General features: G+C 38.1%; 2 protein-coding genes across 7 annotated transcripts in view; both read left to right on the top strand.

The window, feature by feature from the left end:
• Window positions 1-5,795, top strand: part of LOC139136647 (leukotriene-B4 omega-hydroxylase 3-like) — a 14,187-nt gene extending 8,392 nt beyond the window's left edge. For 5 of the 6 annotated variants that reach the window (XM_070704447.1, XM_070704454.1, XM_070704434.1 and 2 more), the window contains 4 exons: window positions 508-704; window positions 857-990; window positions 1,302-1,449; window positions 2,813-3,998. In XM_070704447.1, the coding sequence (XP_070560548.1) occupies window positions 508-704; window positions 857-990; window positions 1,302-1,449; window positions 2,813-2,999 (666 nt within the window). In that variant the 3' untranslated portion in view covers window positions 3,000-3,998. Of the gene's footprint in view, window positions 1-507; window positions 705-856; window positions 991-1,301; window positions 1,450-2,812; window positions 3,999-5,685 lie in introns of those variants that run through there. The other variant, XR_011553216.1, reaches the window with a different exon arrangement.
• On the top strand, window positions 5,525-13,389 carry LOC139136678 (leukotriene-B4 omega-hydroxylase 3-like). Its single transcript, XM_070704466.1, has 9 exons — window positions 5,525-5,816; window positions 6,353-6,497; window positions 6,863-7,035; window positions 7,674-7,816; window positions 8,198-8,459; window positions 9,840-10,036; window positions 10,885-11,018; window positions 11,300-11,447; window positions 12,140-13,389. The coding sequence occupies exons 1-9, from the start codon at window positions 5,589-5,591 to the stop codon at window positions 12,324-12,326; spliced, it is 1,617 nt and encodes a 538-aa protein (XP_070560567.1). The 5' UTR covers window positions 5,525-5,588; the 3' UTR covers window positions 12,327-13,389.

Here is a 13,389-nt window from a genome sequence, read left to right as displayed (position 1 = left end):
ATGAGGGCAGTATACGCCTCGGAAGTGAAAGACGCAAAGTTTTGCTCAAACTTTCATCATTGAAACTTTCAACTGAAGTGCTCTTTCAACTACCCTTACTGCTGTTCAAAGTTTGCAAATAGAGAAACAAATTACCTACATCTGTCTATTGAAAATCAAATAGCCTCCATCCCTGTGTTAGCTCAGTTAGGAAAAATAAAGTTTTTGAATATTCAAAAATCAAGGCGTGATAATTTTTCTTACGCCAACATGTGTCCGCAAGGTGCATCGTACTTTTTGGATAGACAGCTGTTATTCATGTAGCTTCACACCCACCAGTACATTTTCAACCTTTAATATTCAAGTTGTTTTTGTAACCATTTTCTCCCTATCACAACCAAACACAAGTTGATTATATTTGTTAGAGTTATACTAAAGATGGATTCTCCATTTGAACGATATTTTTATTCTAACAGAACTTGCAGTTTTCATGAGGTGCAACTTGTCTCATTTTCCTTATTTAACCAGGACGAGGACAACTTGGGTCTGAGCGATCAAGAAATTCAGGATGAAGTGGATACCTTTATGTTTGAAGGTCACGACACAACGGCCAGTGGCATATCTTGGTGTCTGTACAACATGGCCATGAATCCTGAACATCAACAGAAATGTAGAGAAGAAATTGACGATCTCATGGCAGGGAAGCTGAATACAGAGATAGAATGGTTAGTATATGTTGACATAATGATGACATTAAAGAACACGAACATTTCTTTAACACGTTTTCTCATAGAGTACCCATTTCAATGAAAAAGTCAATTTGGACAAAATATCATTACAAAATTTTACCTCACACATTTGTGTATTTTCTGTATAGGGACGATCTTCACAAGTTATCGTATACTACCATGTGTATCAAAGAAAGTCTGCGAACCCATCCACCAGTGCCAATTGTAGCACGTCAGTTAAAGTCGCCCCTACTGTTGCATGACGGGAGAGTCGTTCCTTCAGGTACCTGTACACGTTTAATATCAATACACTGCCTCTATTTCGTCTATTTCATCTGTTGCTGAATTTATCAATAAATAGCAATGATCAATGCAAGAAAAGAATTGTGATACATTATCGGAGTCCAACAAATAGGTCATTGTAAAGGAATTTTCCAAATCTCTTATGTTTATACGAATGATCAATAATTGTAATCAAGTATCGATTATTGATTTCGTTTTAGCCAAAAGTATTTTTTTGAAATATCGTTTGATTAAACTGTTCTCGACGATTAAGGTGAGATCAACATTTCTGACTGGATCATTTCTTTTTAGGACACACTGTGATGGCCTCTATATTTGCATTGCATTACAACTCCACCGTGTGGCCTGACCCGACCAAATACGATCCTCTACGGTTCCTACCAGAAAACTGCACTGATAGATCACCGTACGCGTTTCTGCCGTTTTCGGCTGGACCCAGGTAAGAAGAGAAGAAGTAAATTGGATTTCAGGAATAGATAATTACCGACATTTAGGAGTTCATGGGCTAGAATCAGCTCTGTCTGGGGAAGTTAACTCCTAAGAAAGGGACAACTCCAAAAGTATCATGAAAAAGGTTAATCTGTGTAGGCAAAGGAATGCTCTGCTATAGGTTCGTTTCAGTAGCTCTGACGGAATTGCGACCCCAACTACCTCACTGCACTGGCTTTCAGTTTTTACCCCTCGACGTCAAAGTGCATCTGACAAGACATCATGAACTCTGCCTCGGTGCTATGTGTTCGAACCGAGCTTGTCAGTCTGTTGAAAACAACGCGTCGGAGTGGCATGCGTTTCCTCCTTGATATATCAACCATGGTTTACCATCTCTATTGACTTGTACACTTATTTGAACATGGGTCAGATCACACACTCCATATCTCCATTCATGCCAAATTCTGCCGCTGGTGGCGCTATTCTTAGCTAGAGCAGTGGGCAAAATTCTTGATACACAACAATATATACACATACTGGTTCTGTACATGTGTCAAATATGTTAAGCATACGCATATGTCTACTAATAAAATGCATTAATACAGTGTACACTTGGTCTGCGAAGACTGGCATTATGTAAACCCTTGATCTGCATAGATATACGCCACGTATATCAACGTATTGAAATGTTCCATATACAAAGATATACGTAACGTATGCAATTCGTATTGTGTTCCATATACGCCGATATACGTAAATATACTGAACGTATATCAAGCATTTTGTCCAGTGGAGGTTCCCCTTTAATCGTGATAGCTGCACAGTGACACACAGAGCTGGTTAGGGAACAAGAAACAACTACCGTCTGCTCTAAGAACCGGTAATATTCATTTCATACTATGTTGTTTGAATATTTCTTTGACACTTTTTCTGAACATTTTACCATGGCGTTTCAGATACTGTTGCTTACCACAGGCTTTTCAATAAAATATTCTATGACCATTGAACACATATAATGTACCAAAGGGTGACCCTATTATCATTTTTTGTTTCTCATCTCCTGAGGGATACTCACTGGCAGGGTGGACGGGCGAAATAAAAAAAATAAGTACCAAAAAAACTCTGTTTGTTTTAGTTCAATGTTCTGTCCGTTCAGTCACTGCAATTTCTTGTCTTTCAATTTAGTGTTCTCTCATTTTAATCTCTACAATTTTTAAGTACATGCTAAAATGATCGCCTTCAGAGGCGGCGCAAATAAAACAGGTTTTTTTTTATTTTCATGTCGGAGCTGAAATTTACGGTCGGTCGGGAGATGAGAAACACAAAAATTAAAAATGTCTGCCCTAATGTGACCTATGTTTCATTTTTTATAGGAACTGCATAGGTCAAAACTTTGCCATGAATGAGATGAAGATCGCCATAGCAGCCATACTGAACAGATTTGAATTATTTCCCGTGAAGGACAAAGTACCAAAGAGAACCAACAACGTGGTACTCAGATCTTCCAACGGAATCCATCTTCAAATCAGGCCAAGAACACCCTCGACATTAAAAAAATGATCGCAGCCCACCGAGAGCGAGACGCGCAAAGAATGATGGCTACTTTTACACAGGTGACGTCACAAAACTCCTGATATCACAAAAGTCACAGTAATATACATAGACAATGAAAGCTAGCTGTGTGTGATTCTTTATCCAGTTTATATTTAGATTAAGCAAGGTTGCGGCGTATATAGCATTGTAATAATTTATATAGGAGAATACGCGAGAACAACTTCGTCATCTCTATAAACTGTGCTCCAGAACTGTAAACCAAAACTTTTCCACCCTTCTTGGTTGGACTGTGCAGAATGAAAGTGAATCCTCAATATTTAAGCAAGAATATCATCGTTCTCAGTTACTGTAATTATCAAAGCTCCATATCTTGTTGATTCTTGGTTCAGTGCAATGTACATTGAATACTTGAGGTGCGTTGCGGCTTGTACATTACAGAAGCTATCTCATGTATTTATGACATACAATGGTCCGCTGACTGGTATGATGTCATGTCATCGAGTAGTGATGTCGTTGTATCATATATGTACAGAATGTGATGACGATTTAAGTCATCAAAATGTCAAAGCAGAAAAATGAAACTTTCGATTTTCGAAAAATTAAAGGCCCAGGAGCTGTAACTCTGCGAAATTTGTCCAACCTCAAGGCCCCTCCAATTTCCTCAGATATTCATTGCAATCTGCAAATTGAACTTAGGAGCTTTAAAATGAACACCCATAAGTGGTAGATCAGAAAAGAATAAAGTTTGAGAGTCCGAATATCTGTCCCCGAGGTGCATTCTACCTTAATACATTTTTTGCCAATGTATAATTTCTTTGGTATATTTAAACTGCTTGAACATGGTGCTACCACTACCGATACATAGCAATATATTTGTCATTTACACCTTCACTGACCAGGTATACAGAAATGTCGGATGAGAAATTCCATTTTGTTATTTGAACTGAAATCATGTATATTTACAGATATTAAATGACAGCAATAAATGCAATATAGGTATCCTGATATTGAATCTTCTCATTCTATGTTCTATCGTCTCACAGCACGTTGAGCGAAAGTTGTTTTTGTTTTGTTCTTTTCAAGTCCATAATTCTTTCATTTATTAGTTATTTATTTAAATTGTACAAATAGTAAATAAAAAGATAAAATAATTCAAATACAGATGAACAAGCGCAAATATAAAACACTCTCACGATTAACAGCTATTTGTTCATAAACAACAAAGGAAAGTCCTGAGACTGATTTCCTCTACTGTACAAAAGAATAAATGCTCTTTCGGTCTGATACCAGGTACAGTCTCATCTTCGTCTCTGTTCGTACTGTACAGTGGGTATTTGCATATAATCTAAATGTAAACTCATTCTATCATCCCATGTGCATGTGGATATCATGCTTGATAACAGACGCTCTCACGCTGCTACGTCAATATCATTACCACTTTATGGATGTTTGTTTATGAGTTGTAACTTGTTGGTCACTGGTAAGACGTAACAAGTATAGTGAGCGAAAGCTAACAAGTATTCGACCTTTTTTTGACACATTGCATAATGATTGAAATAAATAGCAAAGTTGACATAAAGGTTGATGACCCTTGTAACGTCTGTACCAACTATCCATTGTCCGGACGTCCGACGTCTTAAAGGGGCAGGTTCTTTATCAGCTTCAAGCAAATTGACCAACTTGATAAAATGTCAATGGAAAACAAAGGGCCAACACCGTGTAAATACTCAATGTCAACAAAAACTAGTGCGAGAGCCAGGGATTTGAGATCGTCCCTTTAAACATATTTATGCAGTTGGAGTGTTTGTGGTGTTTTTGGTTATTTTCACACTACAGTAAAATGCTTATATGATTGCAATCCTACCCCGCCAGCCTAGTCCGTCCACATGTTCCCCTATATCAGAAAACTTATTATTTACGGGGAATTCTGAGCTTATTAACCACCTGAGAGAATTGTTAGATTAAAAAAGTCAATTTCTTGTCTTGGAACCTTAAGCGCCTTGGGACAGATATTTGGACTCTCAAACTTTTACAATTCTTTCCTGACGCTCTTGGTGAAAGAAAATTCACCGTCTTAGTTTTTCGTGTTTTTCTCCATAGAGTTAGGGATTGCGGCCATTTTGAATTTAAAATATCAGTAACTCTTGGACAATTTGTTTCTCTAGTATCAACATTTGCACTGTGACCCTGATTGTTATTCTTGATTTTGAAGGAGTATGGATGAAAGATTCGTGACGAAAGTTTGAGCAAAATTTTAAGTCTTTCACTTTCGAGACGCATACTACTTTAAGTAAGCTTATTCCGAGCCTCTTAGTTCACTGTGCGGCAGAGTGTGGTGAAACCGTTGTTAGTCTTGCCCATCGGTGTGCATTTAATACATAACTGCCCTCTAAACCTATCGATTTTATATTATTATATAGATTGCTTCGTATAAAGATCACAGAATCGTTTTAACTAGTGTTGTCTGCACACGAACTGTATTTCCGTCTGTCTTAGTGTATTCGTGTCATGCGCAGCCAAGGTTCAAAGGTCACAGGATTTTACGTTAGTTTACGGTATCAAGGAAGTGATGGTACTTTGGAACAGGGTTTCAGAATGAATGAAATTGTCAGTTCTGTGTACCAACAACTGTCAGTTTCAGCGTTGACGGTGGTAAGAGTTGTGTTCAATTATCGCATTTTACTATTTGCAGCGGTATTGACGGTTGTCCTTCGCCTCCTGTACGCTGTCTACCGACTCTTCCAGACAAAATGGCGCGGTGAAAGAGAGCTGTCACAATTTCCCTGTCAGGACAGACATTGGCTGTACGGACATCTACACATTGTAAGTAAACTCAGTTTTAGAACTGCATGTAAGATCTTTCATAAATATTACAAGTGTCTCTCATGATGTCAGGTCGATCCCTGTTTGACGGTGAGACTCAGTTTACAGTTGCCTTTTGACTCCGATGCGCACTGTGCCAAATTAGGTCGTACATCTACTTTGCACCTGCAGTGACTGTTGAAATTAGTTAAAGTGGCAACCTGCACTGAATGAATACGTGGCAACCTGAGCAAAGGGACGTACTGTCATCGGGCCCCTAGTATTAAAATACAACATAGTATCTTTAAAGAAGTGCATTAAACACGATGACTGCTGACAACAACTACATTGTACGTATGCATGGACCGTGGAGGTAAAAAAGAGCACTGCAACAGCTAGTTGTGTGACTTTCTAGCGAGAGACGGTATGTTTATCACAATTTTAACTTAATATCTGGCCATTGGGCGTTACTAGTGGGTAACTCCCTATACAGAAGTGACAGAAGTCTTATTGTTCGGCGACGAATTAGATAACATACATACGTGCTTTGTCCACAGCTGACAAACAGCGAAGCATCGATCGGTACATTGGTTGAACGGTCTGCAGGAAACTCCCCCGCTGCGGTCAGATGGCTTGGTCCTTTCATTTCCCGTGTTGTTTTCAATCACCCGCTTACAATAAAAGCTCTGTTGAGTACCACAGGTAAACTTTCTAAGGTCACGTGATATTTGTTGGGATACCATGATTGGGTCACATCGTCTCTTCCGAGGCTTCATCACACTTACTCCGTCTCGCCTTCCCACCTTTCATTTCACCCTAATTTCCTCCATTTGTTGCCTTCTATGCTTTTGTCAGAGTTCAACTTTGCACTGGAGACTTACTGCATTTGAAAATGAAGGTAGTTACTATAGGTATTTTATAAGCCTCTGCCAAACCTGTGTACACGAAAAAAGATGCCCGGACTAATACCGCTAAATTAAGACATCGTTTGAGTAAACGGTCAACGATTCCGACATTTATGGACTCGGAATAATAATTCTCATTTCTTTTCGTTTCAAAAAATGCAGAACCAAAAGATGACCTCTTCTATGGAATGTTGAAACCATGGCTGGGTGATGGTCTCTTGATAAGTTCTGGTCAGAAATGGTTTCGCAATCGACGACTTTTAACGCCCGGCTTTCATTTTGACATCCTAAAACCGTACGTCAAGGTGTACAATGAATGCGTCCAGACGATGTTGGTAAGTTGTCTATTGGTTTCAACTGAGTTGTTCGGCATTACAGAACATTCTAACATTAATAACTATTTATGTTAAATTAACACTTGTTTTGTAAAATCATCTTTCAGTGCTTCTGCCTACTCTTTTGTTAAATTTTGTCGAAGTTATGAATGATTTAACGTTCTCCATTTGTAACTCTTTGCATTTAAGAAGGGCGGAGTCATGGGAACTGCACCTGTGCGACTTTCATAAGAAGGAAAATGTGTTCATGCAAGACATCTAGTCGCATCTCGTCAACATAGCTGCAACATTTAAAGTTTACGATGTGCATTATGACAAGCATTTTGATCAATCGCGTACCATTATTGTTTTTATGTCCCAACTTGAAGCGACACTCGAGCGCAGATCCGACGATCCCGCCTCTGAGTAATTGCAACAATTACATCTCCGAAGCCGTAACACTTAGTATGTGTTTGCTTTTCGTAACTTTATGTCGCATTGGCAATATTGATGCATAAGTCTATTAACGTTCATTTTATTCCAGAATTCCAACTTTTCAATGGTTAATCATTTAATTTATTTTTGAGCCAACGCTTCTGCTTTGTACCTTCCGAGGTGTTGATCATAGAATATTAACGACATGTCAACTGCATTTTTAGGCTAAGTGGTCGGGATTTTGTCATGATCATGGCGAGCAAAACAACGGCTGTGATATCGAGATTTTTGAACAAATCAGTCTGATGACACTGGACAGCTTACTGAAATGCATCTTCAGCCAGGAAAGCAACTGTCAACGCGACAAGTGAGTCAACAGATCACTTTCAAATGGTTTTAAATGGTCGTCAAGGTCAGTCTTCGAAATGGAACTGATTTGTGTCAAGGATAGTCCTCGACTCTCTCGTAGTTGCTTACATGCAAGTTGCAGCGATTGGTTCCTTTAATAAACTTCGACTCAGTATATTTAGTGCCAACCTTTTTTTGATATGGAATGCTCTCTTCATTCCCTTCGCAGTCACTTAAGTTTATTTAATTCAAGAACAATAATATGATGGAAGGTTCGCTGTTTGAACTAATATAGGTGGTCTTGTACGTGTCACTGTTACAATTCACATATATTTTCTACGTCTACAGTCCTAAACCTTGATTTACTCAAAAGAAAATACCATTCACACTTCTTTCACAGGAATAAGAATCCTTACATCCGGGGTGTTTATGACTTGTCGTATCTCATCCCAGCGCGCACCAGATTCGTGCCATACCACAATGACGTCATCTTTCACATGTCAAGGATGGGTTACAAGTTCCGCCGAGCTTTGAGAACTGTACACGAATACTCTAAACGCGTGATCCGAGAAAGAAGAAACGTTCTGAAATATGAGGATGAAAAAACAGCGCAACAAAAACGCAAATATATCGATTTTCTGGATATACTGCTCAGGGCAAAGGTTAGTATGAACTTGGCAATGATGCCGGTCGCTTCTCCCTTTCTGTCGACATCCCGGATGCTGCCGGTCGATCTGCTTTAATGGCTCTCGTTTATTTTTTTTATTTATTTTTATTTACACTTTTACTGAGCGACCGAGTTACTCAAGGAGTAATTTTCGTCGGGGCTCAAATAAAGAGCAAAAATCTCAAAAAACAACAAAGCTAATTACTAATTACAGAGGAACATTTTCTTTTATAAATTGTTTCACTTTCACCTTAAACGTTGTTATATTTGGAGCATGTCTTAATGCACCGGGTAAAGAATTCCATACTTGCGATGAACGATATTTAAAACTTCTCTGACCCATACATAAATTTGCTTTTGGAATGTTAAAATCCATTTTTTCTACAGAACGTGTATAATATTGATGAATTCTACTTCGGAAGATTAACATATCTGAAAGATATTGCGGAGCATTACCTGTCACACAGTTAAATGTTAAAATTGCAAGGAAATAATAAATTCTTTGTCTTACTGACATGACATTGAAAAAGAAAACAATTCTACAGAAGGAAAATCATAGGGCAATTCAAAAGTACACGCAAAGCTCTCTTCTGCAGTGTAAAAAGTTTCTCTAGATTTTTCTCAGTCGTGTTACCCCATACTACGCAACAATAATCTAATGTGCTTTGAATTAAACCATAGTATAAAACGATACGATAATCAATGGGTATAAAAGAACGTACCCTGCGTAAAAGGCCAATTCTTTTGCTCAACGATGTACACATGCAATTTATATGATCATTCCAAGATAAGCTTTCATCAAGAGTTACACCTAAAACCTTTGCAGATGAAACACATGGTACAGAAAATCCATGAATGTTTACAGATAACGACACTCTGTGTCTGCCTTTCATATTTTTATGCACCGCCTGAGATGAAGTCGTACCTCGATCAAATAGAGACAAACTGAAGATAATTTATTCCTTCATCCGAATGAAATGGGTCACTATCCATGACAATAAGCTAAATTATTACACCTTACATGTTAGTCACATTATTGTAAGAGGTTTTAGGGCATAAGCTTATTTAATGATATATTACTCGTTTAAGGTAATATGAGCCTGGAAAATTAAAGACTTAATATATGACCCCCAAGGCGCATTCTACGTTAAGATAAACAAGCATTATCCATGTAGCATCGCACTCACCTGGACATTTTAAACCCTTTCTTTGATAATTGGTTTTTGTAACAGTTTTGTTTCTATCACCATAACGTACACAAATTGAATGCTTTTATTAAAGTTATACTGTAGATAGATTCTCTATTTGGACGACAGAACAGAACTTGCAGTTTTCTTGAGATGCAACAAGTCTCATATCCGTTTTATTTAACCAGGACGAGGAAAGCTTGGGTCTGTGCGATCAAGAAATTCAAGACGAAGTGGACACGTTTATGTTTGAAGGTCACGACACAACGGCCAGTGGCATATCTTGGTGTCTGTACAACATGGCCATGAATCCTGAACATCAACAGAAATGCAGAGAAGAAATTGACGATCTCATGGCAGGGAAGCTGAATACAGAGATAGAATGGTTAGTCAATGTTTACATAATGAGGACATTAAAGCACACGACAATTTCGTTCACATGTTATGACACATAGTGTATCCATAACACGATTGGAACTAAATTGGGATAATTGAATTGGCAGAATTTCTCAAGAATTTTAGAAATTTCTCTAATTTTACACCATATTGCTTACCATCTTTAAAATTTTATACACAATTTGTGATGCTGTTGAAATCTTATGAGTAAGAATCAGTGCATGATAGTATCTAATGCAATATTGTTCAAAATATATGAACAATATTCACATTTGAATGAAAATATGAGAGTTTGTCTGTAGTTTCTTCATTACTGAAACACTAGTAATAATCTCAGTTTGTCATTTTTCCTCGACCAAAATGAAGCTTTTCGATTGATTTACAGTTAAGTCAGTCAGGGTCTTTTAAAATGTGCCCTGACTCAATTTTATGTTTATGAAGCCTTAAATTCATGAAAAAGTCAGGGGCATTTCAAAAGTGCCCTGACTCAAAATTCGTCATTAGAGGAATTTTAAGCATTTTGTCTCGTTTCTTCAGTACATTTACACAAAAATGAACTTATTTTCATAAAAATGAATCCGATGAAAGAGGTATGCAATAATCGTTGTGTTTTCGTTGTTTTGTCCGATGAGAACAATATTTCAAATTTTACACTATTCTATCATTTTGTAAAATTTCAGCTGTAAAAATTTCGATTTCGTTACATTTTCGTAATAATTACTCTCATCCAATTTTCCCAAATTAGTTCCAATCGTGTTCCATTTTAATAAAAAATCAATATCGGTACAAAACTGTATCACAAATATCACCTCACATATTTGTGTATCTTCTATGTAGGGACGATCTTCACAAGTTATCGTATACTACCATGTGTATCAAGGAAAGTCTGCGAACCCATCCACCAGTGCCAATCGTAGCACGTCAGTTAAAGTCGCCCCTACTGTTGCATGACGGGAGAGTCGTTCCTTCAGGTACATGTACACGTTTACGTTGAATATGAACACACTGTCGTATGCCTCTTTTTCGTCCGTTTCATTGTTTGCCGACGTGAATTTATCGTTTGATGGCAAGAGTTAATTTTTAATCAGATGAAAAGGCATACAAAGAATTATGATGTATCCTTGGAGTCTGAAATAGGTCATGGTCAAGTAATTTTGCGAGCCTTAGTCGCTTATGCTGGTACGAAAATTATAATCAAGTACCCATTATGGCTTTCGTTTTCGCCAAAAGTGTTTTTTTTTAATCTTTGCAGGACACACCGTGATTGCTTCTATAATTGCAATGCATTACAACTCCAACGTGTGGCCTGACCCAAGCAAATACGATCCATTACGTTTCCTACCAGACAACTGCATTGACAGATCACCGTACGCGTTTCTACCGTTTTCGGCTGGACCCAGGTAAGACAGCAATTGGTCACTTTTCATCAGCGATAGATAATTCACCGACACTTGGGTTAGAACTCGGCTCTGATTTGGGATTTTCACTCCAGAAACTCCTGGGAAAGAGGCAATTCCAAACGAATCATGAAAAAAGTTTATCTGTACAGACAAAGGAGTGCTATTAGGTTCGTGTTCATTATGCTCCCCACTTTCTCCTTCAATTTTAATCCTCTACGTCACAGTTCATTTGACGAGAGATTAGGATCAGTGAAATATGTTCGGTTGCAGACATTGTCTCTGAGAATTGAGCTTGTTGGTTGAAAACAACGACTCGGAATTGCATGCGTTTCTTCCTTATTATATCAACCATGGTTGACCTTTTCTATTGATTTTTTCTAACTCTTATTTGAGCATAGATCACTGATCACACATAACACAGCTCCATTGGTGCCAAATTATGCCGCTGGCGGCGCTGTTCTCATTTATCGCGATCACAGTACAGTGACTTACAGAATAGGTCAGGGAACCTGACCAACTACTGTATATTGACTACTCTCACAACCAGTAATATTCTGTTTGTTGTAAAGTAAGGTGGTTCAATCTTTTCTTTGGTCATTTTTCTTAATATCTGGCCATATATTTTATGATATTGTTGCATACCACCTGTATACATAATGTTCCAGTTTTGACCAATGTTTAATTTGTTATAGGAACTGCATAGGTCAAAACTTTGCCATGAATGAGATGAAGATCGCCATAGCAGCCATACTGAACAGATTCGAATTATTTCCCGTGAAGGACAAAGTGCCAAAGAGAACCAACAACGTGGTACTCAGGTCTTCCAACGGAATCCATCTTCAAATCAGACCAAGAACACTCTCGACATTTAAAAAATGATCGCAGCCCACCGAGAGCGAGACGCGCATAGTGTGATGGTTACTTTTACAAAGATCACAGATCTCCTAATATCACATGAGAAACAGGGCATCGCAGTAATATACACAGACGGTAAAAGCTAGATGTGTGTGATGCTGTATCCAGTTTAGATTATGCAAGGTCGCGGTGCATATAGGATTGCAAATACTTTTTAAGAGAAAACGCGAGAACAACTTTGTCATATCTACTAACTACTACTCCAGAACTGTAAACTCAAAATTTGCCCGACTCTTCTTGGTTGGACCATACATGAAATCAAATCCTCCATAACTAAGCATGAATAACATCGTTCTCAGTTACTGTTGTTCTGCTTCCCTATGCTCAATATCTTACACTTTAAATCTGTTGATTCTTGGTTCGGCGCAGTGTACAAGGAAAACTGGTGGTGCGTTGCGGGGCGGTACATTACAGAAACTATCTGATGAGGCACGTCATCGAGTAGTTATGTCGTTGTATCATGTACACAGAATATGAAGACGATTTATCTCGTTATAATATCAAAGCAGGTATTCCTTCTTAGGTGACCTAAAGCGAATCTTTGGATGGCTGTCTGTACTCTCATACCTCGCTATCACACAACGTTCGTCTTCTGTAGCTCGTCCGCCATGTATTTTTAGCCTTGGGGCAATGTGCGCCTCGCAAGTGAGAGACTGAAACTTTTGCTCAAACTTTCCTCGAGGAATCTTTTAACCATTCTCTTTCAAAATCAAGAACAAAAATCAGGGGTCAAAGGGTAAATTTTGTTCCTGGAGAAACAAATTAAGCACGATTTGTCGATGCTTGAAATTCAAAATGGCCGCCATCCCTGTGTTAACTCTTGGGAAAAGTAAATTTTAACACGATTGGAACTAATTTTGGATAATTGGATGGTGAAGTAAATTCGTTTAAACCTGCAAACATAAGCTCATCTGCTTGTAATTTGTAATGTTGCAACATTCAGCTATGATATACCACCAAACACTTTGGAGAAATTTGAAAAATATGCAAATCCAATTATCCCAAATTGGTTTTAATCGTGTTTTTC

This window comes from Ptychodera flava, chromosome 1 (genome assembly GCF_041260155.1).
Source record: "Ptychodera flava strain L36383 chromosome 1, AS_Pfla_20210202, whole genome shotgun sequence".
NCBI lineage: Eukaryota > Metazoa > Hemichordata > Enteropneusta > Ptychoderidae > Ptychodera > Ptychodera flava.
This window is presented reverse-complemented; position numbering and strand designations above follow the sequence as displayed.